The sequence below is a fragment of the Pomacea canaliculata genome, linkage group LG11 (genome assembly GCF_003073045.1).
Source record: "Pomacea canaliculata isolate SZHN2017 linkage group LG11, ASM307304v1, whole genome shotgun sequence".
Classification (NCBI taxonomy): Eukaryota; Metazoa; Mollusca; class Gastropoda; order Architaenioglossa; family Ampullariidae; genus Pomacea; species Pomacea canaliculata.
The window spans coordinates 3,484,392-3,512,238 of record NC_037600.1 but is presented as its reverse complement, the minus strand read 5'-3'; the positions used below and the strand labels follow the sequence as shown (position 1 = coordinate 3,512,238).

Sequence of the window (27,847 nt, the reverse complement as noted above, 5' to 3'; positions counted from 1 at the left end):
GAACTGTGGGCTGCTCCTCCACTGGACTTGTTCGTTTGTCATGGTTCTTGTCCAACCCTCTTGCTGTCCGGGTGTATTCCGACCTCCACTGAATATTGTATTCCTTTTTGACCGTCCTGTCTTCATCCTGCCTTTCTGATCTTCTCTGTCAACCGTTGTCATGGTTCGTTTACTTGCTCGTTCCACTCCTTTCCAAGATGCCTTGTTTGTCTGGTGAACTGGTTAGTTTTTTTTTTTTCGTTTTTCTTTGGTGTTTCTGCTCAGGTGGGCTGGAAGTGTAGGAAGTGGTTCACAAGACCCACAGAGGATTTGATTTACTGGCGATTCCTCAATCTGAAAGGATCCGTCCGCAGTTTCCTAATATTTATTTGGTCATCTGTCTCTCTAGATTGTAGAGATGCTAACGATAACTGTGTAAATGTTCAGTTAATGTTAGAAAAGACACAGGCAAGAGTGTGAGTGACAGACTAAGGTCGGTGAGTGACAAGGGAGGGTCAGGTGAGTGGCAGGAGAAGGTCCACGAACACACAGGATCCAAAGGACAAGAGAGAGAACCAAGATTAACTCAGTTTCAATCAGCACATAACATGAAGCCAGCGCTCAAGAACGCAGACACCCGACTCACCGTCCGGCTGTTTGTACTCGGGTGCAAAAAATCTTGTCCTTGGATACCCACAGCGGGGGAGATAACCGCATCGACAGCGACGATTTATCTCAGCCATCTTGACACGTGTCAACCTCGTGCGACTTCGGCTCAACTCGGTTGCGGTCGGAAACAATGCGGGAACCTCGGCAGGCGCCGGCCGCGCGAGTAACGGGTGTTAATCCACCCGGGGAAGGTCACCCAGGCTGGATGTGTCGTCGCTGGGCAAAAAGCTGGGGGACCTCACGGAGTCCAGGCGCTTCCAACGCAAACACGAGCTTGTAAACCATGCACGCCCACGCCTCCTGGTTAACTCTCTCTCGCCCACACACATTGTTTTAGAATGCTCGTCTGTTGTTTTTTTTTTTATTATTATTATTATATTATTATTATTATTATTATTATTACTATTACTATTATTATTGACACAACCAGAGAAGCAGGGCGTTCTTAAATACTTATTACAATTTTCGTCAGTCTTTTTCTTCTTCATTTCTTGCCATACACGATATTCTTAAGACAATGCCGTTAGTTTATCAGCATTTTTTTTTTTTTTTGCGCCTAGACACGCGGCACCCTCCAAGAGTCACGTGACGCGCAATTTACAAGGCGCTCGTCTGCTAACGAGAGTTATCCGCGACGATGCCTTTCAGCGGCGAGCAGTGATTGATGACTGGTTGATGACCACATCAGGAATGCACGTGCGGTGACGTGGCGCAGAAGAACGAGGAGACGAGCGGAGACCGTGAGTCGAACGACAAGACACACATGACTAATGGTGATGCAATGGACGGGTCGTTCTCGAGCCTTCCACACGTCCGTCCGCACTGTCCGTGACGTTGCTACAGTTTTTCTTTTTATTCTTTCCCCTCCCCCTCCTCTCTCTCACACACGGTCTGAATGACTAGGTCACAGTCATACCCGTTTCATGATCGGGTACCTCGGCAAGTGTCAGGGAGTATAGGGAAGTGAATGTGACGTGTTCGTCACCATAGCAACCAGTCTAAGAGATAGGATTTGAACTGGGCTGCCAACTCAGGTCTCTCTTATGGTCTGGATGTGTGTGCGCGCGCGGGGAGAGAAGGAGAATGGTTGAAGTCGCTAAAACTCTTAAAAACGGTCGGACCCATAAGAATTAAAAAGAATGAGAGAGAGAGAGATCTGATTGTTAAAGGAAGAAATGTACCGCGTGACCCGAAAGTGCAGCGACACCTTGGTGACCGGAAGTGTATTTGAACGGGTACGCAGTCGTCAGCAGGCGGGTATCCGCGGATCCTTTGCGAGTCAGACCTGCCAATCAAGCATAGAAATGTAGGCGAGGTTCTCTGTGAATAGACTGGGAAGACAGGAAGATGTTGCCAGCCGAGGAGGTCAGGGGCAGGGGCCGGGGCAGGGGCCGGGGCAGGGGCAGGGGCAGGGGCTGTTGCCAGCTTTGAATCGTCTGTCACCGCCACCGTGACGAGCGTAAACGCGGGCTTCCTGCATGGCGATCAAAGAAGATTCGATATTAATGAACTGTCTGTGGTCAGTCTCACGATCCTCCCTTCTCAACCACCGTCTGTTCCTCCATTCATCCACCGTCGTGCAGTTCTCTCTCTCTCTGCGCATAAAGCTAGCGAAAAACAAGAAGGAGCACTTGGAGGTTGACACCAGACTGGACTTTGTGATGTAGAACAACAATAACCTACTGACCAGTTGCTTTTGAAGAATCTGACTGAACAACGTTTATGGTTTAAAACCAATTTGAATGTTTACAGAATTGTTTACTGTATGTTTATCTAAACATGATGAAACCCTGAATTTTACTCCGTCTTTTGGAGGATGTATGGAGCCAGAGAACAATTTGATTAAAAAACCAGCGTTTGGCCCGTTAAGAAAGGTTTCAAGACTAGGGTTTCGCGATGGTACCAAAGTAAGAAAAGGATGGAGATGAAGATAGAAGGGGAGAGGACGACAAGGAGCAGAGGTGAATGAGGAAGAAATACGGTCTGGGGTTCGTATGATGGCTAAGGTGACCACAGGATGAGCGACACTCCTATTGTCACACCCTGACGATGCGGCCGGCTGCTGGTCACTACCCAGGTCGCATCTCGGTGTTGGGAGGTTCCAGGGGCCGACAAGGGAATGTGGAGCCGCTGCCAGTGCGCGGGGCAAGTCGGGGGAAGTCAGGGGCTAGGTGATCACATGCCTCACCACGCCTCCATACCACGTGGGAGGGTGAAGAAGGATGCCTTTCCTACGGTCTCCTGTTTAGTGTTCGGGAGAAGATGGCATGTCTCGGCGGGGGGAAACCCCGAGGATTTGGACCTGCTGAAGACTAAATGTACTGCAGGGTCATGGGGTTAACAACCGCTGTAGTGAAACACCAAGACAGACAAAAGTTGTAAGAACGAATGACTACAATGCGATCATTATGTATATGTTTTTTAAAATGTCTATCTGTTTGTTTATGTATAGATATACCTGTTTATTAACATTCTACACTTTCTCGCTCGTCAGGGAACTCAATATACTTTACCGCAAGACCCCGACAGAGATATAAAATGGAGGAATAAAGATGTGATCGTCTTGTCATTCAAGGACCACGGTCTATAACCACACAGAGCAGTAAACAATACGTCGTGACGTCGCTATATCTATACAGCAGTAAACATTACGTCCATGTACCCACACAGCAGTAAACAATACGTCGTGACGTCGCTATATCTATACAGCAGTAAACATTACGTCCATGTACCCACACAGCAGTAAACAATACGTCGTTACGTCGCTATATCTATACAGCAGTAAACATTACGTCGTGACGTCGCTCTACCCACACAGCAGTAAACATTACGTCGTTACAAAAGCGGTTGCGGGTCAGTAGTTTCACGAGTGCTGATTACCAGCTTCAACCTCCCAGGTGTGTCGACAGGTGTGCATAATCCGTCGCTAGCTGAGGCCGGCATGCTCCTACCCCGATAAGCGGACCTCAGAGAAGCAAAGGCCCGCTAGGTATTTGCGGTAGGTCATTGTTGGGTGACCTTCCTCGTATGCAACGCGAGTGGGTGGGAGCGCGCTCGGGTGGCGGGTGGGTGCTTCCGTGGATGAAGACTAGGCGAGTGGCTAGGAGGTATCGGGATATGCACACGTGGGTAGATATGATTTCTAGAAATTAGAAGGTGGAAAGCGACTTGGGGACGGCACTAAGCAGGCAGAATAATTTGCTCAGCAATAAATATTTGAGCGGACAAATTTCAAATCTTAGAAATGACAGACAGAAAGACAAGACAAATAATTACAAGAAATGACAATTACATTTATAAACAATAACAAATACAATTTTTGAACTTGTACACATATCGGACTGTTCATATCGGACAGGATGATGCGTGAATTTTTATCGCTGATTGCTTTTTGGATATTTTGTGTTCTGACATAGGCAAGCGGGAAAGATGATTTGAACCTTGAGAAAGTAAGGAGAACAGCCAGACCTCACAGCTACAGTATGAAAAAATGTTTTCTCAAACCATCTATGTCAGGTAATTAATCTGACACTTAAATTATCCAGTATCCGCTTAATTGTAGTTTTAATTACTTAGATGACAGCGCGGTGGAGAGGCAGAAAGAAGATAGCAGAGATAGAGGATTCTGTGCATTGCTCAGTATGATAACTCAAAGACTAAATATCATAACATAAATAATATGACAACTCGAATACTCAATATCATTAAGTTCATACTCAATGTCATTAAGCACATACCGAGGGTCAGACACGGAGACACATCATATGATAACTCAAATAATAAAGGTCAGGCAGAAATGATGATTTGTGTTACCCACCCTCCAACACGCTCTTATCATTATCCATTCATTGTTTAGACATTAATTATCGTCTGCACGGTGCTCGAATGGCGGACGTGGAGTAAGCAGGTGATTTCGAGTAGGGCTCACAGAGAAAAGGGAAACTTTTTTTTTATATTTCATGATCTCTATAATTGCTTTGCACCAGCTGAGGGACTAGTGTCCCTACAAGGACCCAGATAAATGTTCTTAGTTTCTTGTGTAACGCCTACACCTTCAACACACAACTGTTTACACGTGTTACGTGATTTGAAAATACTTACTAGAAAAAACACTTACTACAAAATGAAAGACAAAATATCTTCACAAATTTCAGACACACTGAAAAGACAGCCGAGGACATTACACAGACATTTCTTCTCGCCGTCAATGACTTGTTTTTGTCAACGAACACTAGTAAAATGTGTTGAAACGATGGGGCTTTAAATTTTTATTTATTTATTTTTTTTTTTGGAACACATTTCGAACTCGCTTTAAATCTTCATTTGTACCCATTCTCAAATCGCTTTTAATCTCGGGAACTTCTTCGCTCGTTCCCTTTCTGCGAGGCTTGCCGCCATTCTCCACCAGTCGGGGAGTAATAAAGCAGCCAGGGAGTAGCTGCACCTCATGAACGCGGCGATACGCGCGCGGCTGATGGGCGATAGAAGGGGCTCGTCCCTTCTAACGACTTCCGGGTCGTTACCGTTGCCTCACTTAATGGCTTCCGTTAGTGACGCCAGCGGTTGTGGCCCCCCTGCCGTCAGGGGACGCTCCAGCCACTCACGTGACACCCTAGAACGATAACTCCCAGCAACATCCTTTACAGGCTCGTGCTGTTGGGTTTGTGAAGTCGCAATCGGTTGGGGCAGAGTTGTCTCCCAGGACTCGTTCCCATCGCCGTTCACATCAACACCGTTAAATTGTGCGATGTTATTTACCTCCCCCGTTGTCCCCCTTCCTGCCCACTTCTCGTATACATGCTTTCCTTCTGTCAGTGTCAGGTTGTCCGCGAATCTTGTTTGTTTGGTTATCTCCCTTGAAAAGACGATCCCAGCCCTTAGGACGGCACAGCAGAGTTCCCTCCCCCATCAACCGCGCTCCCCTGATCTCCGCCTTGACTCCGGCTAATTTTTACGCTCGAGTCGGGTTGACAGGGAGGTCTCTTTATTCCAATTACACTTTTTTGGGTTGGGAGAGGGGGATGAGCGAAGAGATTCAATAACCGACCCCTGTGCACCCGGGCGATTACGCGCCGAGTGCCCACCAGGGGGACGAGGTGTTTAGCGAAGACCAATTAAAGGGGGAAGGCAAGGAAAAGGGGAATGAGCTCCTCTCTCCCTTTTTTTTTCTGATTGGGTGTTGGCACTAAATCAATGATTGCTGACGGGCGAGGGGTCGCCCGTGTCCAGTTTGCTCCGGAAGCATTACAATTGCTCTGGGAATTGCCGCCCCTGGTAGACGACGATTGCATGGGTGTGCAGACGATCAGCGGTAATCCTGATAACCCCGCTGACTATCCCCCATCCCCATATCCCCGCCGACCCGAGAGTCCACGGGTGCTCGTATGTCAATTAGTTTCTTCACGAAGGGCAGTTAGACAGTTCCGTCCTGTAAATTCATTACCAAAACGGTTTCAACTGGATGCCGTTATGGTTACAGCAGATTTTTTATCCTTTTTTTAGTCTCCATCATTGCTGGCTGGCTGGCGGGCTGTCTGCCTGGGACAGGTATACGCCAGCATGTTGGGATGTTTCTTAACTGATATTCCATCTTCATCTTCAGCCAAGACTTGATTTTACGAGCTTGTCTGATATGACTCTTCTTAGTATCTGTGTAATTGGGGATACCCATTGTCTGTCAGCAGCTTCCTTCGGAGAGATACGTTGATGGCTCAGTGTTCAGGATGGAATGTACACTGGAACTGGTGAGTAAGGGTGAGGAACTGTACAGCTATCCATCCCTGCGAGCACTAAATGAGCCGTGACCGTCACTCAGGCTCCCCTACCTCGCCTCGTATCGTCATCCCCACCACCACCATGACCACCACATGACTTATATATACAGCTGTGCAACCCTCCATTAGTAGCGGCACAATACCAGGCCGATGCCAGTGTTATCACCCTACCCCCAGCCCCGATTCAATGAGCTGGAGAGAGAGAGATAGGAGAGAGAGAAGAGAAGAAAAAAAAATGTTTTTTTTTTTAATTGGCCTTTTATGTCAAGCCACTATGACCATGTATTGGCAAATAAGGCTCCACGTACAAAAACAAAAACAAAACAAAAAACAGGATGTCCGAAACGACATGTGAACCAAATCCCCAACTCCCCACAAAAAGAAACGGTCAAAAAAGCTGATAACACAAAGAACAAAAGAAAAAACAAAACAAAATCAAGAAACGGTCAAAAGAGCTGAAAGCAAAAAGAACAAAAAAAAAACAAAACAAAACAAACAAACAAACAAAAAAACGAAACGGTCAAAAGAGCTGACAACAAAAAGAACGAAAAAAAAAACAAACAAAACAAATAAAAACAAAACAAAAAACAAAAAACGGTCAAAAGAGCTGACAACAAAAAGAACGAAAAAAACAAAACAAAAGCAAACAAAAACAAAAACAAGAAACGGTCAAAAGAGCTGACAGCAAAAAGAACGAAAAAAAACAAAACAAAAGAAAACAAAAACAAAAACAAGAAACGGTCAAAAGAGCTGACAACAAAAAGAACGAAAAAAACAAAACAAAACAAACAAACAAACAAACAAAAAAACTAAACGGTCAAAAGAGCTGACAACAAAAAGAACAAAAAAAAAAAACAAAACAAAACAAACAAACAAACAAAAAAACGAAACGGTCAAAAGAGCTGACAACAAAAAGAACGAAAAAAAAAAACAAACAAAACAAATAAAAAACAAAACAAAAAACAAAAAACGGTCAAAAGAGCTGACAACAAAGAGAACGAAAAAAACAAAAACAAAAAACAAAAAGGAAGAAACAAAACAAAACAAAGAAAAAGAAAAGGAAGGAACAGCCACTGACTTGTCGTAGTCGGCCTTGCAGTAGAGTTTGCGGTCGCGGGCGAAGCAGGAGGCGACGAGGGCCTTGCGGCAGACGGCGCACTGCAGGCAGGTCTCGTGCCACGAGTTGTCCATGACGCGCAGCAGGTAGCGGTCCTCGATGGGGCATTGACACCCCGCACAGATCTCCTTGGCGCTCGTCTGGGTGGGCATGGCGCCTGGAACACATGCAGGAACACTGTGGATGACAGGAGGTAACGAGTGCAACTACAGTCCCAACATGTTACCGAGCTACCGTTTCGTCTAACACAAATGGCGGGCGAAAGGCGAGGGTGGCGACATCAAGAGGGTAGATGATTCATAACTGGGACAAGAGGGACATCGCTTCCTCTGATATTGGCATAGAAGCACGAACAATTTCCTTTGACAAACTATTATTAATACACTTTTTTTGGAATACCACGTATGGTTTCAATAATTTTACAACACTCCATTAAAAGCGTGTGTGACATTTTGACAAAAGCTGTGTCAGGACAACACCAACAGGTCCCCATGTTTCCATGTCTTGTCCAACAGCAGGGGGAAAAAAATCGTCAACTTCAACTCTTGTTTCGAAGAGATGAAACGAAGTTCCACATAGCTTGTGCAAACTGTACACCCGGCACATGAAAAGACCCGAAAAAGCGTGGGTGTACTTAGCTTTTCAAGTTGCCGCCGCAATGACAGGTGCGCAGTGAGATTGGGAGGAGGACCTTCTTGGGAGAGACAAGACACAGGCAACAGAGATAAACTCCAGACTTGTGGAAGTGCAATGATATGATTGTATTTTCTGCAGCTAGCGTGTCTGTGAAGGTGTGTGGACAGGTGGCAAGTACCCGAATGCAGACACTTGACTGTCTTCAATGCTCAGAGGCGGGTGCTTCGCAGGGTGGTCGTAATGTCCACCTGTACACAGGCGGAAACTCGTGGCCAGTCATCACTAGCTGTATTAAAAAAAAAAAAACCAGACTTCTCTTTTATTTTTCAGACTTAACCACGGTGTTAGAAAATACACCCGAAAAATCATCTCCCACAGAGTGTTGGACGGTTCAAAATTTGCTGCTACCTGCCCTCCACTGTTTATTTTGTCCGGTAAAAGCTTTTTTTTTCTTTTTGTATGTTCATTCCTTCGCTGCTTCAACGCAATGGAATTTTTAGTTCGAAATTTTTATAAAAACTGCAGCATTATTCCATCTTATCTCTATCAGACTAAAAGTATTTTTATACAAAACGTTTCTGCTTTTTATTTTTTAAAACTGATCGCAAGGTGCATGTGTGTCCACCACGAAATCTTTTCTGTGCTGTCACAGTATCTGTTCGCTCCGAAATTATTTCATATTGAAACGAGGGAAAAGCACTCAGCTACCTCTCTGTAAGAAGGCTTGAGTCTTGAAAAGGTGGGGACCCAGGGCAGGCCCCTCAAACCTTATTTGGCACAAAGAAGATTTCAGGGAGCACATCTGACATGCTGCTATTAACGGAGATTAACGGACCTTCTATAATTCCTCATCCCTGAGATGAACAGTCTGGTTTTGTTCAGGAAGGATTGGTCTTCTCGTAAAATATGTGTGTTGGATTTGAGATGTGTGTGTGAGGGAGAAAAAAGAAAGAGAGACAGTCAGAGAAAATTACAATTCTTTATGAACAAGGATCATCAAAGCAGGACGGTTATTTTACCCGTTTGCTCGAGTACTTACGACAGAAGTGGATGACAAACTGACTACAATAATAGAAAGAGAGATGGAACGCTAAAAGAAAAGGAATGAAGAAATAATTGTTAACATGAACAGTTATTCACTAATATGTACTAACATATGTACATGGAATCTTGAAATTCTAGAATTATTGGAATGCGTTCTTGTTCGATGAGCGCACTCCTTCATAATTTGTTAATTGTAGACACCAGGTCTTGAGAGGTTTCGACAGAATAATTTTTGTAATTCTAGTTTGAAGAAGAGTAGACCTGATTTTTGTTGTTGATGAAAGAATTGTTGTGATGTGTGTGTGTGTGTGTGTGTGTGTTACATATGTATGCGAGCGAGAGAAAAAGGAGAGAGAAATTGTAGACAAATTGAGAGAGACAGAGAAGGGGGGTTAAGAAAGCAGGCAGACACACAAACAGAACGTTGACGGCCACCCTGTAGAAGCCGGGTACACGTGGTGTGTACAGTTGCTACCCGTTGTTGCACCCTCCCACACCCATTTCCTCTCTCATGGCTGGCTGGATCGGAGGGTCCAAGAGGCTCTCACGCTGAGTGTGTCGAGTCAACAAATCTACCGACAACAATAAACAGTTTGGCAAACATCGCAAAAAGCTTTGAAGGAAAAGGTCTCTTTGAAGTATCCTTTTGATACATTTCAGAGTGTCCACGTGTCAATATTTCAACAGCAGTGACGATGCTTCTTTGTATGTTCCCGTTTATGCCACTTCTTTCTCTCTCTCTCTTATGTTTTATCCACCTGTGCGTAGGCAAGTGCGCGTGCGTGCGTGTTGTGTGTGTGTGGTGGGTGGGGTGGCTGTAAGTACATTTATACAATACCCTGCACTGGAAGTTGGGGTCCTGAACAGTATGTGGCCAGTTATAATTCCTTTAACAAAGAATCTCCTTTGAGAACCACTGCAAATATCCGACAGGTGAGACACCCGAGACGAATCCACAAAGACTGACCACTCAAATAAGGAGTTTGTAAGTGGACATTAGAATTTCTACTTTGAGAAAGAATGAGTGAATGGAAAAGAGAGGGAGAGAAGGGGAGATGAAGAAAGGAAAAACAGAATGAAATATTGTCAGAATTATCTCAGTCCCTGACGACTCATGGGGAAGAGATTTTGTTCTTACGCTCGAACGAGGCGTGATGGCGAGGGTGCAATCTCACCTGTCATTAGCGCAGCAGTCCACGCACACCTCACGTGCGCTAATTGCCGACACGTGCACACGCACATGCAATGCTGTTCACCTGAGGAATTTGTCGCTTCCTCCTTAAACCGGACCTTGATTTCACGAACCAACAACTATCATTAAGGTGTGGCATAAAATTCTCGACTGGACAGGGATTCAGGAGGCTGATGCTCAGAGAACTTTTGCTCTTTACATTGTTTCTTCAAAACAGCCGCCGTAGCCAAACAAAGACATACTAATAATAACAATAATTTAATATATTATTTACAAAACATTAATGTACTCTGAAAACTAATGATATTACATTTGAAAGGTGAGTACAAAATGCATATTAAATTGATATTAAGGGCACAAATATATATTTCATTAACGAAATTAATTTAACGAGAATAAATTGATCATATATTACTACTAAGTGAAAATTTGTTGTTAATTAGTGTATTGACTATGATATATAAATATAATACATTATCTAGCTGTATTTCACACCCACAATTCTCACACGAAACAACAAAGAGTGTTGCAACACCGAGGGAAGAGTTTAGTTAAAAGTGGATAAAAAAATCTGTTGGTCTCTGAAATTTGCTCACCGGCGTATCCGAGCGTGGCGATTTATCATTCAATTTGCGCTAAAGAAAACACTGCGAAGCCAGGAGGCCTAACGACCCACATGATATTGGGACCCAGGCCCTACACCGGAAGTGGAAGAAAGCCGAGACCGTAATAAATGCGCGCGCAAAGCCAGCCAAGACCGGAAGCTGCGCTTTTCGTTGTGGTCCTGGAACTTTCTTCTTTCGCCTTCAGCTCTTCCGCCAATCGAACTATTCTTTCTTGCCTTTGGTGGTTTTTTTTTTCTCCTTTTCTTTTTTTTTTGGGTGGCAACAAAACGGCGAGCCGGTGGGCTGGCAATTAGATCATTTAGCGTTGTCGAGGGGCTCGGAAAGATTGTGTTTTATTGCCGCTCAAGCAGTTGTAAAGAAGGACGGTGCCGCCAACAAGCAGTCTCTCTACTCCCTTGTAGCTTCAAAGCAAGTCGGAGAGTGTTCAAAGGCCGGCTTGGAGTGTCTCACCGTGGTTCTGTCATGTCTACACATCGGGGCCGCAGTTTGCCCACAAAGGGTGCATGCAATTCCATGTTCAGCACGGGCTTTGTCTTATTAAACTGTATGGATGAGGTGTGTATGCGTGTGTGTTTGAATACGCGCCTGCGTGGGTTGGTTGGTGGAGAAATGATGAAGGGTTGTGTCTGTGGACAACACAAATAAAATAGATTTATCAAGTATATGTGTAGAAGTGCATAGACGCTCAATACTAGTCTTGAGTCACTCGGAGCATGAAAGTGGTTCACCGTGTCTAAAGTACGAACAGTTACCTATCTGTTTGCACGGAAGTCACCAGGACTAACCACCAGGTTGGGCCCTCACACATGATGTGAAGGTAGCCATCTTTAATATCTATAACAATAATGTGGTAAAGTTCTTTTAACTAAAACGTGACAGAACTTATCAAATGTTTGTGTGTATTGATCATTAATGCAATTAATCAAAAAGAAACAAAAATTACACCATGACTCCGAAATATGTACCGCTGGGCCACCAACCACAGTCAGCATCCCACACGTAAGTAAATAAAAAAAAAGTATTGCCTGTTGGCTCTCGGTGCACCCGAGGATGGTCGGGGTGGGGTGAGCAAGGGACAGCACCCGGTGACTGCGGGCTCCTGGGTTGTTGCTCCTCGTCTGGTGTTAACCTGCGTGTGGATACATACCTGCGGACACCTTGGGTGGATTTGACTGACAGGGGCCCACGACATGGCGAGGACAGAGTCAACAAGCGGCAGGCGAGAGAGTGGTCCCCCCTTACACTCAATGGGGACAATGGCATGCCTGGCGTGGAGGCTGTATAGAGGGCGCTAGGGGGCCCGCCAGTGCGAACGCATTAATCAAAACTGTCAGCTCCAACAGCTTTCACCCCTTCGAGGCTGAAGCTGAGTCAGGAGTTGAAGCGGTTACGTGTTCTGTAATGCAAGTCCGCACGAACACACACACAGACAGACAAAACACTATCCACGCGCGCGCACAGGTATGCATCAATGGAGGTACATCTACAGACGGAGGTACACTCACCCCGACACACACACACACACGTGCAGGAAGAAAAGGAGAAAGAGATGCATAAGTAACTGATAAACGGAGATCGTGATAAATTTTGCTGGGGTTAGTTGTGGCTCCTGGCACTAAGCGGAGGGATTTCGCCGTGAATGGGGGAGCTCGCTATGTTATCGCCACATAGCGTGGTGACGACAGTCAAAACATCACTGTCTTGGTAACCTTTGTATGCCGAATAAATAGAGCCTTCATTTCCTCAGACAGGTGATCACAAACCCACGCCGACACACGCGCGTGTGAGCGCACGAGTGGAGGAAGATGCTTGTCCATCTTGGAAAAATGAGCTTGGTGGGGTTAGTTATGTTGAGGCATCGCTCAGGTGAGTTGTATGCAGCTGAGGCATCGCTCAGGTGAGTTGTATGCAGCTGAGGGCATCACTCAGGTGAGACAAACAGTTGGAAGCTACAGGGGAAGGTAGTGAAAGATTTAAGTGATTGACGATGGGGTTCTGTGTCATTTCCGCTACAAGTTCGGATTTCAAGAAAACCATTTACTTCCAGCAGTTTCTACAATCTCGCTCTGCCTCGCCTCTTTCTCCCACCGCCACACCCACCCCGAATATTTTCGTATTTTTCTGAAAAGAAAAACAATCTCACCAGTCACCAGCCCCTGACTCTAGGTCCTCAGCCAAAAGACACGAAGGTACCTCCCTGCACCCTCAGCCCCTCAGAACTGTAGTTTGTGTAGCCAGGACCTCTCACCTCGTCCACCCTTCTTTATGGCAAACCATGCGAGCAATAAATCCGAATAGCAGTCAGCACTGTCCACCACCACTACACCACTGAGTCACCACAGCGAGCGTTGTTTGCACTTTATCCCTGAGGGAAAATCTACAAAAATGAATATCCCTGGCAGTTTAATTTACCTGCTGAGTGCAGCGCAGCGCCTCACGGAGGGTGTGGCCGGGCAGGTCCGATAACCCACTTTTTTGTCGCGGCAGGTTTGGTGACTTGTTGTTTGGTGTCAGCTGGTGACTATTGTCAACCTTCACACCCGTCAGCCCCTACCCCGCCCGCACCCACCCCACAAAGTGTCCGTCAACCACCAGCACCACCACCCCGTAGTTTGCGTGGTCGTCGTGGCCTGATAATCGCAGTAAGAATGCCACCTCGCACGAGCCGCTTGATAACGGACAGACTGCACGTGCATCCCGAGGGCGACATCTGGTGGCAGAAATGTAAGAGAAGACTACTCTTGTCGAGACACGGCGTAATAGTGTAGGAGGGAGAGGGCTGAGCATTGTTCTTACGCCACGTTAAACAAATAAAACAAAACAAAACCTGTGAGCCAGGGTGGAAGGACTTGTTGCACGAATGAACTTTTGCAGAGTGGGAGTGAGTCACGTGACCCAAGCAATATCTTCTATTTCAACAAAGTGCATGCAAACACGTGCATGTACCTGCACTTACACAATGCACACTGCATAGAAGGAAATTTAATGAGTGTGTTCATCCTCTGAGATTCTGCAAAGTCCCTCAACACAAGGTCCCGCGATACAGTGACTGTTACCTTCATCATTTTTTTTTTTTTTTTTTGAGGTTTGTTTCTCAACGATTGTGACAACAGCTTATTCTTTGTTCTTGTTTGTTTTTTAAAACCCGCTTTGAGATACAGTTACAACTCATTATCCACCGCCATTCAGCCGACACACATGAGAGAATGGCGAGGTAGCGACAAAGAGGATTTGTAATGGAGGAAATCCGTTTTGCCACAAACTGTGGCGAGAGGCGGGGTTGGCGAGATAACGAGATGAGACTGTACTTCTGTGGGGTTTTTGTTTGTTTGTTTGTTTGTTTTTGTTGTTGGTTTTTTGTTTGTTTGTTTTTTTGTAGCTGCCTCTCTTCCTCATACATCTTGTAGGCTTCAACCCATTCTCTGGTTGAAGGCTTCCTTTTCAAGATTCCTCAAACATTCTGTGAAATAATTTGCTGCTTCATCAGCCTACATTAACCTCCAAATATTTAGATGGATGCAATCAGTATCATTAACCGCTAAAATATTTAGGACGATACAATCAATATTATAAACAGTTTCATATTAAAGAAGATAGTCACAGCTCAGTAGCTGCTGAATATTTGGGTAGATACAATCAGCATCATTGCAATTTAAATATTTAGGTTAAATATTTTCTAATTACTCATATCATTAAATCCCTTTGACAGGGGAGACATGCAATATTAATCTCTCTCCCAGTGTGGTCGACAGGTGCTAGTGTCAGGTGACCAAGATGCAAACAATCACAAATCTCCGCCGCATTTGCATAAATGTGCAAATATTACTGTTCATTCTTTTAACATTCATAAAAAAATTATTTAACTTGCCGCGTGGTAGAAGATGTAGAGAAAGAAAAACATAAACAGTGGATTATTCTAGATGTAAAGAAACAATGTCAGAAGCATCATCATGTCCTGTGATGTCAGTGGGGTGGGTGGTGGAGAAAGCGGGGGTTGGCCAGGTAGAGAAACTGTACAGGTGTAAGAGGGTAGTCAAGGAACGACAGAGATAAGTGGGAAAAACAGATTGTCTGCTGTCAAAACAGTTTGCTAAGGGGCTAATGTTTACTGATATGGTTTTAAAAATACCCTTCACCATCGATAACTCTTCTCCACTCATAAACCTCGACGGATTTTTTGCTGTCAAACGATGTCTTTCATCTTTTTTTCTCTTTCTAGGACCTACTTTTTTTCCGGCGGTTGGTTTCTTCCTAAAATTTCTCTTCAAGTTGCTTCGTTTTCGTGTCCACCCGCTTTTTGAGCAATCGTCCGATTCCTTCAGCCTGTCTTGACCCACCCACCCGATCGGGTGTTGTCATTGCGAAGGTTTGGGAGTCAAATCGACTTTGTGTCACGCGCTTTGCACACGGCCCGCATGGGATCCTGGAAACGCTGACGTTCCTCGCTTCCCGGCAATCTTCATCGTGTCACCTGCAGCGGCCTGTGCGCAGTCATCTGCACAGTTTGTCTCCTGTCTATTCTTGGGCTGGCGAAATTGTAACCTCGGGTGGGTTCTCAGCCAGAAGGGTGGAGTGGGTAGGTAGGGTGGCGAACTGCTGACGTGGCGCTGTGCAGTCAGAATCACTCGCATCACATATGAGGTGTTCTGAAATAGTCACGTGACTTCTTCATCCATAGAATGTCACTTTTACCATTCCTAATGATTATTCCTCAAAGAGTTTCTGCTGACAGCCGGTGTCACCTTTTTTTTTTTATCCGATGAAGTTGGGTGAGGTACAGTGATGCTGAACAACCAATAAAATTGAAATGAATCAAACAAATGTCTTTTGTCTTATGTTTGTCTTACGGCTTGCTCCTTCCCTATTTCTATCTCTCTCTCCCAAACTCACACACACACGGACGCACTAGCACTTACGCTGAAACACTACCACCTCTACAGCACGACTGAAGTAGAAAAAAATGGTCATTAAAACTCCTGTTATTGTATAATAGAGGGCGCCACCACCATTGTTGACTGCCAGCTGTTGCCCACTATCTATCGCCATCTTTCTCATCTCAGCCATCCCGGCTGCATCTCAGTCACACCACCGCCCTCGGCGTGTGCATCGCGCCTGCAGCATCCTGCGACAGCTTGCGTCACCGGCAAGCGGAGCAACCCACTCCGGCACTTGTCTTCCCTCTCGATGGTTATCTCACCTGTCACTGGTGACGGCGTCGTCTGTAGTTAGCAGCAGACTGGTCTCCGATGTAGGTGCGATCTGACACCGAGCGAAAAAGTCCCTAGTTACAGCAACATGTCACGTAAAAGTCACGTGCTACTGTTCCATGTCACCACGTAGCGGCAACCATATTGAATCCAACAGCGTGGAACGTTTGTATCTCACACGTAGAAAAAACTCAAAAAAATTTTTTTCTGGTAGACTGTGATTTCATCAGGAGAAATCTGGGAGGTGGGCAAGTGTTTGCCACCACAACCATGACCTTTACACGGATGAGGACAGTAAGTCTCCACGTGACCAGTCGACCATACGTCCAGTCTTCATCTTGCACGCAGACTCTCCATATCTTTGTCGTATTTATTCTTGGATATCTGTTTATTTATCGGGAGTGGGATTATTTTATTTACTTGCTGATCAGAGCCAAAGCGAAGAATTCCTACTTCAGGGGCAGGCTGCATGACGACCATCTTTTTTGATTAAAGGTCAGACACCGACAAGCTGACCTCTGGAAGAACAAAGCTGATGTTTGCGAGGTTTTTGACGAGGTTTGTGCAAACATTTCGACAGGACCTATCTCTCTAGCTGTGTCTTATCACTCCTATTTATTTCTCTTGACTCGCAACTTCGAAACCTACTTCTCGAGACAAACAGACGAACAGCAAAATATTTCAAATGGAAGCTGTGTCCAACTCGTCAGAAATATTTTTCTTCCACATATGGATCCATTCTTTTTAATGTTTCTTTCCATGGTCAGCCTCACGCAACACTATTCAGGACAAAAAGTAGACAAAACTACTCAAGAAAAATATCAAAAAGAGAAACATGAAGATAAACATGATGTTTATATAGCTCACCACCTCCCGACGTCCAGAAACATAATGGAGAACCCATATCCTCTCACAATGTTTTTATTTCGAATCACGTACTAACACTCAAACGCGCTAACAACGATAAATAATAATTTTCAAGCAGGCGAGATACAGGAAAAGCAGTGAGTTGAACACTTTCCCCACTTTCAAATGAAAGACACGTTGCACGTTGCCCTCCTCATCCCCAAGTATTGTTTCAGCATGGCTTCAGATCAGCTGTAGTGGGAGGCGCGTGTATGGACCTCTGCCGATCAGCCAAGCGTGACACCAGTGTTCGCTCCCCCACCAGGAGGCAGACTGCCTTCGCGCACCACTACCCCACCGCCACCCTCAGCCATCGTGTCGCCCACCCGCCATCCCAGTCTTGGCAACCGTCGGGTACCCGTCCACCTCACTGGCCTCTGAACTCAGACAATGGCCACGGCAGTAAAGTTGTGATGTCGTCATGAGTGCACGTCTGATGTTGGATGTCGACAAATTTTGTAACGTATTTTTTGATTGGATGAAAGTTTTTCTTTTAAACTCTTGATGTAAACGATAAAGAAAAATGCTTTTAAAAGTCTTGTAGACTTCAATTTTTTTTCTAATGACTATATAAAACTCAATGAAAGACACGATTTCCTCAAGTCTGTGCGAGTAACTTCATTCCATTCTAAAGATACACGCACACAAACATCACCCTGCATAAAAGAGGTCCAACTGACATCACATTTGCACACACCCATGATAACAGACTGTATTCAATGGGATCCCAATGACGTCACACAGCACAGAATCTCGGCGAAGTCTCGATGTTCTGCTTCAACATCACGCGAAAGCGCACGATAGTCTGGTACTAGCAACTGTCGCAACAGTTGCTATGGTTTACAATTATTTCCAGCAAAGCCTTAAAGAAATAACCGAGTCGTTCGAAAACGAGTCTTTTTTTTTTTTTAAGGCTTGTAATCCTAATCAACTAAAAAGCTTTCTAAACATACAACCGAATACATGACATTATTTATATGAATTGCGATAAATGACAATGTTAGCCTGGATTTAACTGTGACAATTTTTGACAAGTGTTTACATGACCAACAGGTAAAAAATTAGCCAATCATAGTCACATACTGGAAAATATTTCGAAGTGTTTCCGTGGAGATCTCGTCCCCTGTATATGCCATTTTGCTAAAAATAAAATAAAAATTATTAGCCTGTACCGAAAAATGAAAACATCTTCACTACAAATATCTTTTATTTACTTAAGAAAAAACGAGTCTTCAAATTAACAATTAATTTATGTATTATTTTCTTAAAGAGTGTTAAAAGAAATTCTGTAGTAATCGCAAAAGGGACGCCTACAAGGGGAACTATCATTACAATTATAATAATATCTACTAATCTACTGTAACGGTTTTTTTCTCTTTACATCATTTTTTTCATCATTCTTTCTCTACACCGTTCTATCTTTGCATCATTCTCTCTACATCTTTCTCTTCACAATTCTATCTCTGCATCTTTCTCGTCTCGTTCTGCTACCTTCTCTCCATCATTTATGCTCTCTAGAAACATATTTCTGTCTACATCTTTCTATCCAGTATTTTCTTCCTCCATCATTGTCTACATCCTTTTCGCTGTACATCAACTTCCCTCACACGCATTCGCTCACACAATACCCTGTAGCACCTGATGCTGGAAGATGCAGCTTGATGCCACACAGACGCACAGACTCTCACGCACGCGCACTGGGATGGGATGGGTGAGGTGGAGGGGATGGTAAGTGTTTTAATGACCGTGCCGCCGATAGCATCAAGCCACGCTCAGTCATATCGACATTGCACGTGCACTCTCGAGCAGGGATGGCAACAACAGCGCGAGATGCTCGGCCCAGAGATAAAAATTCTGCGAACGAGCGACACAAAGAGGAAAATAAAAATGTTGCGAAGAAAGGGAGGAAGATATTTTTATTTGTGTTTAGTTTTGCAGGTGGTGGCGAGAGCACCAGTATGTAGCGATGTATCACCGCGATAAGCTGCAGGACATCTTGGGGGACAGACAGGGTGACAGAGTTCATAGACAGGACAGGGACGGGGAGATGGGGTAGGCTCGATGGTGGAAAGCAATATCACGAAGGCAAACATGTCCCTGGGTGACTCTCATCTTAGGTCAACCAAGTTTCCTCGTCACTGAATCGTCATCCTCATCGAAATGCTCCTCGTCGTCGTCTCTAAGTGTCTGAGGAATGGCATCGTGTTATTACCTCACAAGACCAAAGAGTAGAACCTACACAAGTCCGACAGTATCACCTGCCTCCTAGAGCACAAACAAGACTTGTCGTCTAGCAACACCATCTGCGTGAATTTGTTTTTAGAAATAATTATTTCTCAACCTAAACTACATCCTCTGTCTATAACAAACAAACAAACAAACAAACAAACAAACAAACAAACAAACAAACAAACAAACAAACAAGCAAACAAACAAACAAGCAAACAAGCAAGCAAGCAAGTAAACAAACAAACAAACAAACAGAGTGCAGCATCAAACTACTCTCACCTGTAAGTGCACCAAGAGGGGGAGGATGAAAGGGAGGATCAGACGAGAGGCTGTGTCGGGAAGCAGGCGGTCAGTATCCATGCACCACCTCGAGGCCACCTCGCAGTCCGCCCTCTGACCCGACCTCTGACCTGCAAGTGGCACGTGCACACCTCCGCATGGGAATCTGGCGACTAGTGCAGCTGCACCAAGAAGTTGTTGTGATTTGCACAAACACCACAGGACGATCACACCCGGCTGGTATCTGTCAACATAGAGGTGGAGTGCAAGTGTTACTTGTTTACTAAAATATATTTTGTAAAAACTAACTTTTAGTTTTCCTCCACGAGGGACAGGACTTTTCAGAACCTACAACCTAACTTGAGGGCATGCCCAACATTTCACAAAAATCACAGTAAAGAAATAGTTCAGATGCGAGTATGACACCACAACAGCACAGATTATGTAAATAATATTTTAAAATTGCTTTGTAAAATATTTACAATTCGTTGATGTCCAGTTTGAGTTAATTGTGGGTTGTTTTTGTTGTTTATTCTTTTTTTTTTGTTTTTTTTTTTAATGTTGCTGTGTCATAGAAAACGCACCAACCCCTTAAAAACTGTCTAAACCAATAATCTGAAAAAACATTAACAATAAACATCTTGTTGGCACTCTTAATTTGCTTAAAATATGTACCGAATAAAGAAAGTAACATTTAAATGTTCAAACTAATGTCACTTGAAAAAAAAATTAATTGTTAAATTATTTTCAAAACCCAGCAATAATTTTTCAACAAAAATTGTAAACACAAGAAAACTTTGTCTTCAAAACTGTCATAATTTTTCGAAAAATTGTCGAATCTGGAAAGATTTCGATACTATAAGCTACACACCACCCGACTAACAATTTACAATCTACCCATCTGTTGAGCCACCTTGCAGCTTCTTGACTACCAAACAAGCAACAGTCTGTTGTCAAGGACTACTGGCCTTTTCCGAGCGTTTGTCGAGGCCACAAGTACAATCATAACGGGTACAAAGACTGTGATTGATCGGCGGAAGTGGGTTCGATCTGTAAAATCTGCTTTGTCCGTCTTGCCCACCTCACACTCCAGTTGCGGACCCGGGAACTGAACCACCCGAGTGTCAACGAAACCCTTGAAACCTGCCCGACCTTTGTTTGCTCGCCTGCAGTCATCATCAACTACATCTCGCTTCTTTTTATTGTCAAAGTACTTGGTGCTGACTGCTGGCCAACACATAAATCCCTCCTCCTCCCTAAAAAATAATAAAACGAATTTGTCACTAGCGATGGTCTTTATCTCCTGCCCCTCCTTCTTTTACAGGTGTATGAGAATGTTTTCCATTGTTTCAAAGCCGCTAAAGTAAATGAAAGAAAAAATATTTTAAGAGTTGGAAATGGGCATCGATTTGTTTGTTTGCTTTGTTTTGTTGGGAGGGGGTTCTCTTTCAAAAGAAATTCCTCAACAAAACTTTCCTCGGTAATATTGGGTTACATTACAAAATTACACCAGTAACACTTGTATTACAAAGTGACACCAGCAATATTATTGTTCTCTGTAAGATAATTATAAAGAGCAGTTATTTACCAAATCCTGTCCTGATGGTCGACAAACTAGTATCAACTCAGCTCAGTAAATTATCACACCACCACGTCTACCCCTGTGAACAAACCTATGAATGTAATACATACTGATAAAAATATAATGTAAGGAGCTCCAGCCAAGCAACTCAATGATTTGTTCTTATCACACACTCCTGACGATAGCCACATAGACTTTGCAGGGTCAGAGGTGACAACCACGAAGGGGTCTGGGTGGTAATTAAACCATTCCGCCATTATCAAGCAATCGCCAATCAGTCTGTGTGCTCTCCTCAAGTTCCATCGCTTGCCACGGTGACCAGTTCTTGTCCCGAGTCCCGAGCTCACCTGCTGACCTGCTGATAAATCGTCCAAAGTGCGGCGACCTCAGGTGATCCCAGGTGCGCAGCAGGTGATCAATAATCAAACGGGTTTTGTGTAATCAATCAATATTGTATGCAAAGCCACCTCGGCGAATAACTACACACACCCTTTTTCTTAAATCGAAATACCTCTCCGGAGTAAAAACAAATATATTCCGAATTTTTAAAAAAAATGCTGTTCATGAGAAACTGGCATACTGACACCACGAACGAACGAACGAACGAACGAACGAACGACGAACGAACGAACGAACGAACGAAGAACGAACGAACGAACGAACGAACTTTTTATATATTTTATTTTTTTAATATTAACTGTCACATCCCAATATCTCTTCTGCAAAGTTTTTTCCCCAAAAAATAAAAATTGACGGACAAAGCAACAGGAAGGAGACTTGAGAACAAAACAGCAAAGCAAGAAGGCTTTAAGCCCCTCCACCCCGATTAATCATACAGGTAAGAGCGTAATTAGAAGACTCGATACAGCGCCCTCTGCCGATGTGCGACAATCAGGGGCAATTAACTGCTGCAGCCTTCAATAGATGAACACTGGCTTGGCGGCAACAGAGGTGTCTTCAACTCTTGGGAGTGTAGCACCACACCTCATCGTACACCCGGGGTACCTCGGCTGCTGCGGTTGTTCGTTCTCCAGCAATGGCGCCGAGGGAGGTGTCGGGAGGATGCTTCAGCGGATTGGGGCAGATTTTAAGGCTAGACAGGCAGTTACATTCTTTCTGTGATGCTGATTGTTGCTTTTTTTGCGGGAAAATCACACATAATTCCACAAGCAATTGAAACAACAGCAGAACAAGAATAATAATAACAACAAAAAGAAGAACAATAAAGACGCACACCCGCTGTAAGTCTGTTGACAGTCGTGTATAAACAACGACAGCGTTGAGAACGATGCCGATAAGAAAAAGAAAACACAATGTCATTACAAAAGATTTATTCGGCTTTACAACTGGAGAGGCAGGTTTCCAATGTAATTACCAAAAGGCTAATGACATGTCCATGTCAGCTGCGCCGAGTTGTGTTTGCTCTGTAACACATTTCATTACCATTATCTCTTCCTTGGGCTCCCTCATTACCATTTGGAGGGGATGGAGATGAAATATTCTCCCTCAGGAGATCCTTCAATGCTTGGCTCTCGGTGCCATTCGGTGTTATTCTTACTCGGTGTTATTCTGACTTTGCAGTTTATCGCCGACGCGTGCGCCAAGTGCGTGTGCGTGCATGCAGGACAGTCGCACGCACAACTAAGAACGCACACCTACGTGTGAAGCAGGCGACTGCACGTGCTGGTGTTTGCTGTTGTCGGGTGCAACAAGGCCGCACGTGAATGACAGCCGGGTACAAGGCCAGCAGACAAGTGTGGCGCTACAGGTCCTCTGTACCCTGTCAACTATTTCACTATCCAACAGACCATCGATGCACCCCGCTCCCTGCAGCGACAGTTAATTTATTGTCGGCGTGTAATTTGTAATCAATGGTACAACCAATGTCACGCTCACAAAACAACAAACCTGAAGACAAAGGACAAAACTAAACTTTTAGAAAGGTGTTTGGAATGTCCAACCAACCAAATAAATGTTCCTGTGGACAATACTCTCCGTGATGAGGTGAATAGAAGCTCACTCCGTGACGTCACTGTAGTACATGGAAACGACTCTTGGTGACAGCCAATAGGAAAGCCTTGTACTAGCAAGCACTAATTTCCTCTATTTATGTCCTAAAAAGTCATCCCCTTTTTTGTAATTATTGTAGATATTTGAAGGGTTGAGGGATTGGAAATAAGTCCAAACGAAGATTTAGGAAGTTAGTATTTTTCAAAAATTACACCGAAATTAGTTAAAAATGAAAGGGCAATATTACTTACTCTTCAAATATAAATCAAGAGGGGATAATAATAAGCATAATTATTTATTTGTCATGTTTATCGAAAAAAAGTATAGTAAATAAATCTTGTGAGGATGCTCAAGTCGTTTATCTTCAAACACACCTATGCACCTGCGAAAAATGCTTCTTCTTTCATCCTCCCTGCCTTTTTCTTTCACTCCTATTTCGGGTAAACAAACACAGACGCACAAATATGAACTCAAGCACCCCGGTATCCCTCGATTCTTCTTAGGTTTCTCCAACATTTCCTTTTCATGCAGGACAGAAAAAATAATTTATAACGGATTACGTATGGAGGGTGTAGGTTGTTCTAAAGATGTAAAGACACCGTTGCCTGACAATGGATTGCGGATGAGGGCACTAAACCAATTTCCCAGATTTTAGAACAGCGAGAAAAGCGACATCTGCAGTGCAAGGGGCAGTAACAGCCGTGGTGCATCTGCTACATGTGTCAAAGAATAATGCAAACAGTATACAGCTGCAGAGCAGGTAGTTGAATGCGCGTGCGAGCTGCCCCGTGAACGTCCTCATAATAGCCTTCAATATTCTTTCTCTCTTTTCACTTCTCTCTCTCTCTCCTCACTCTCTCTCTCCTCTCCCTCCCTCTCCCTTTCACTCATAAACCTAAATACTCCACACCCCCCTCCGCACCCCGAACCGTTACAAAGGGCGTTGTCTCGTCAAGTTCACACGTAGCCCTATAAACCAGTCGTGTAAATCCCTCCCCTGATAATTATGGGAATAGAGCATCAGAAAAAAAAAATCAATGACAGAGAAACTTTACTGAGAACTTATTCCAACTAATAAAATATCTGTAGCATATAAAGGACTTGAAGGTAATACAATATATAAAATAAACAAATAATAACACGAAGAGAAATAGATGCTGTTTATCTTTACAAAGGAACAATAATGAAGTAGAGTTTTACATCTAAAAAGAGAGAAAGCACATAAAAGAAGTAAAAACAAAAATTTAAAACAAATAAATATTGAGAAACAGTAAATAAACTGGAGACAAAATATAGCGGAGTCTAGCTTTAAATTAAAAACAAATTAAATACAGGCAGAGATAAAGCGTGACTTGTAAGAGAGATTTAAAGAAAATAAAACAAACAAAAACACAACATAAGTTACCAACGAATACTGGAGCACAATACAGAATGAAAGACAAACATGTAAAACGGAGAAACTAGTAATGATAAACAGAAATGAAACAACAGATAAACATATAAACAGATAAACACTGCAGCTACGGGGCTGGGACAAGGCAGTAGATTCTGTGAGCTGCAGAAATGATTTTGTTTCGCCTACGAAACATTTGTTGTTGTTGTTGTTGTTGTTGTTGTTGTTGTTGTTGTTGTTATATTCCGAGTCTGTTTACATGAATCTCTATTTCTACCTGCATGAGAATTTCCACTGCTCCAGCGCACCTTATTAATTTTGCTAATTGCCACACGGTCCTGATTGAAGGAGAAAAGTCAGGAAGGGACAGCATGAAGATAGCGGCGTCTGGCAGCAGGGAAATGCCCTCGACAAGAGGACAGAAATTTATTATTTTATTTCATTTTACCAGGAGGATGGTTATTTTGCTGAGAAAGCAAAACCCTTTGCGAAGAGAGAGACACATAATTCTTTAGTTCTTTCTATTTTTAAGATGAAATCCTCCTCCTCCTCCTCCTCCTCCTCCTCATCATCATCATCATCATCATCATCATCATCATCATCATCATCATCATCATCATTCAAGCCTGTTCCACCTCTGTAAACATCTCCCGGTGACCGACCAGGCGTCACGACACCACCACCACCCACCACCACGAGCTGGCTACGCCGACTGTAGTCGGTGTTGTGCTGTCAGCAGTCGGCAGACCTTATCACACTGTACACAATCACAGGAGATAACACCACCACGCCACGTGATTAAGTGATAACAGCATCGATTGGGTCGTCATTTTCTCCTCGTTTGCTGCCGGTTGCCTCTTGCACTTTCGCAAGTCGTCACTCTTACCATCCCCACCCCCTCTCCACCACTGCTCCTCCCCCGACACACGTGACCAACCTTGTTAACATCATTTCTGCTGTTAGTACATGACAGTACATCACACACAGGTACGGGTATGTGCATGCAAGAAAATATTCTAAATTCTGCTGCTGTCCTAGGTCGGGGGAGAAATAAGGAGATAACCAGACGACGGACATTATCGACAAAACATTAATTAAAGCAAGGAAGCCGAACCAGGTGTTCTGGAACTGTTTTTGCCTGTGTCTTTGTCGGAATTTGAATTCAGTCCAGTCTGTGGGCAGACGCCGATAGACGCTGAACATTTATAGCAAAAACAAACAAACAAACAAACAAACAAACAAACAAACAAACAAACAAACAAACAAACAAACTGTAGGAGAAATTAAAAATAATTACAGAATATTTTGGCTTTTTAGAACGGGTCCAACAATTTAGCGAAGTGCAGACAAGTACAATAGGAGGTATAAACAAATACCTTACTGAGTTTTATGTAGTTTTGCTGCTAAAGATAGTTTTGTTGATTGTTGTTTTAAAAGCATTATACTCGTTCTTATTATCAACTTTCGGGAAAACAATTAATTAACATGTATAATATTCCTGTCAAAGTCTACGATGGCTACACGAATGGTTAGGTATTTTCAAAAAAATAAACACAGCTTTTTTATTTAATATTTCTGCTGTCAACGAAATAATGTAAGTGAAATTCTGTTTTTAAAACTTCTATTTTACGTTTGCATAACGTGAGTTCAGTCCAAAAATCACAATCAAAACTGTTAAGATTTCATAAACCGAGTTCCTTCTTGTTTCAATCAAGAGCCAATGTCCCAGACCAGCTGAAATGTGTTTATTAAATTAATTTGTCGCTAATCTGTTTAGGCGAGTTACAAATTTGTTGAAATTCTTTTCATAACATCATTTTGAAACCCAATAATGATAATAAGAAAAACTATAATTGTTGTTGTTTTTGCTGATTATTGACGAACAACTCGTGTCGATTTTCTATATTTCTACGAAAGGGGAACTTGGGATTTTGTTTTCTCTTGTTGCACTTGTACTTCTGAGTTGCCATGCAAATCACTTGGCAACTGTTCTTCGCTTTGTCTGATCACTCAGATTGCAACGATTTGTACATTTATTTTATGGTCAGAGATGTCCTGTAGATATGTCATGTCACTGCCACATTTATTAACCAGTCACTATCTCGGCAAGTCCTACCACCAGTGTCTGGAAAAATAAAATAAAATAAAATAAAATAAAATAACGATGTCCCTAGAGACTTGAACCACAGAAAAGAAACAACGATAACGAGATGAACCTCAGATTGACAACAATTGAAAACACAGAAGCGGTTCTTTTGAGGGAATAAGCTGGTCTGAATTGATTATGTACCGAAAAAAGATGGATATCCAAATCTACTTCAAAAGAAGTGATATATGCATTTGAAAAGCGGCTAAAGCCGTTGAATACCCGAGGGGCCGCTAGTCATCCGGAACGTCAGCTGCCTTCGATCAGGGTAACAGGTTTCTTGCATCGCCAATGCCTGTCACCAGCTTGGTAAATGCAGGAATTTCCCCCATTTGATCGCTCACTTTCCCTAATCTCATCGGATGAGTACAACTCAGTTCACTATTTTCCATACAAAAGAAGCTAAGCAGCATGGGAGTTCCACGAAATCAGAATTATATTCTGAGTTAAATTAAATGTGCTTAAACACACATATTCGATGTCAAACATTTCATTTTTATTTATGGAATTAGTCAAATTTGTTTGCCTCTTCAGAGAGACTGTAAATAAATTTTGTGTGAAAAATTTTGTGTAAATATGGTGTCTGATGTATTGTGCGGACTGATTGCCAGGCTGGACGAACAAACAGATTAATCAGTAAACAAGGACAATTATTATAGATGCTGGCAAACTCAACATCTTCTGGCCGAATTTTCGAATTAGAAAGAAGTGTTAAGGGTTAATAGAGATGGGAGCGATTATAATTATGTTGAAATCGACATGCCAAGGGTAAAGATATGAATTTTAATTTCCGAGGTTGAGCGGCGCAGTATTTTATTGTTAAGCATCTTCTACAGTTTAAAAGGTCAAATTTACAGGAACAAAAAAACGAAGAGTTCACTGTTACTGACCCAAAAAGAGACACTAAATGCTACATTTCTAAACAGAAAACCTGTCGTCCAGAAAGTAAAAAAGCAAACACAACAACAACAACAACAACAACAACAACAACAACAACAACAACAACAACAACATAAAAGCAAAAAAGCAGTAGAACAACGGAGACTTGAAAGAAATGT

The 27,847-nt window shown here is 43.3% G+C and overlaps 1 protein-coding gene across 1 annotated transcript in view; it reads right to left on the bottom strand.

The window, feature by feature from the left end:
* The window catches only part of LOC112575336 (LIM/homeobox protein LMX-1.2-like), a 63,007-nt gene that overhangs the window by 27,296 nt on the left and 7,864 nt on the right, over positions 1–27,847 (bottom strand). The window contains exons 2-3 of the mRNA XM_025257112.1: positions 19,659–19,902; positions 7,501–7,696 (exon numbers count right to left, since the gene is read on the bottom strand). Coding sequence (XP_025112897.1) covers positions 7,501–7,691 — 191 coding nt within the window. The 5' untranslated portion in view covers positions 7,692–7,696; positions 19,659–19,902. The remainder of the gene's footprint in view (positions 1–7,500; positions 7,697–19,658; positions 19,903–27,847) is intronic.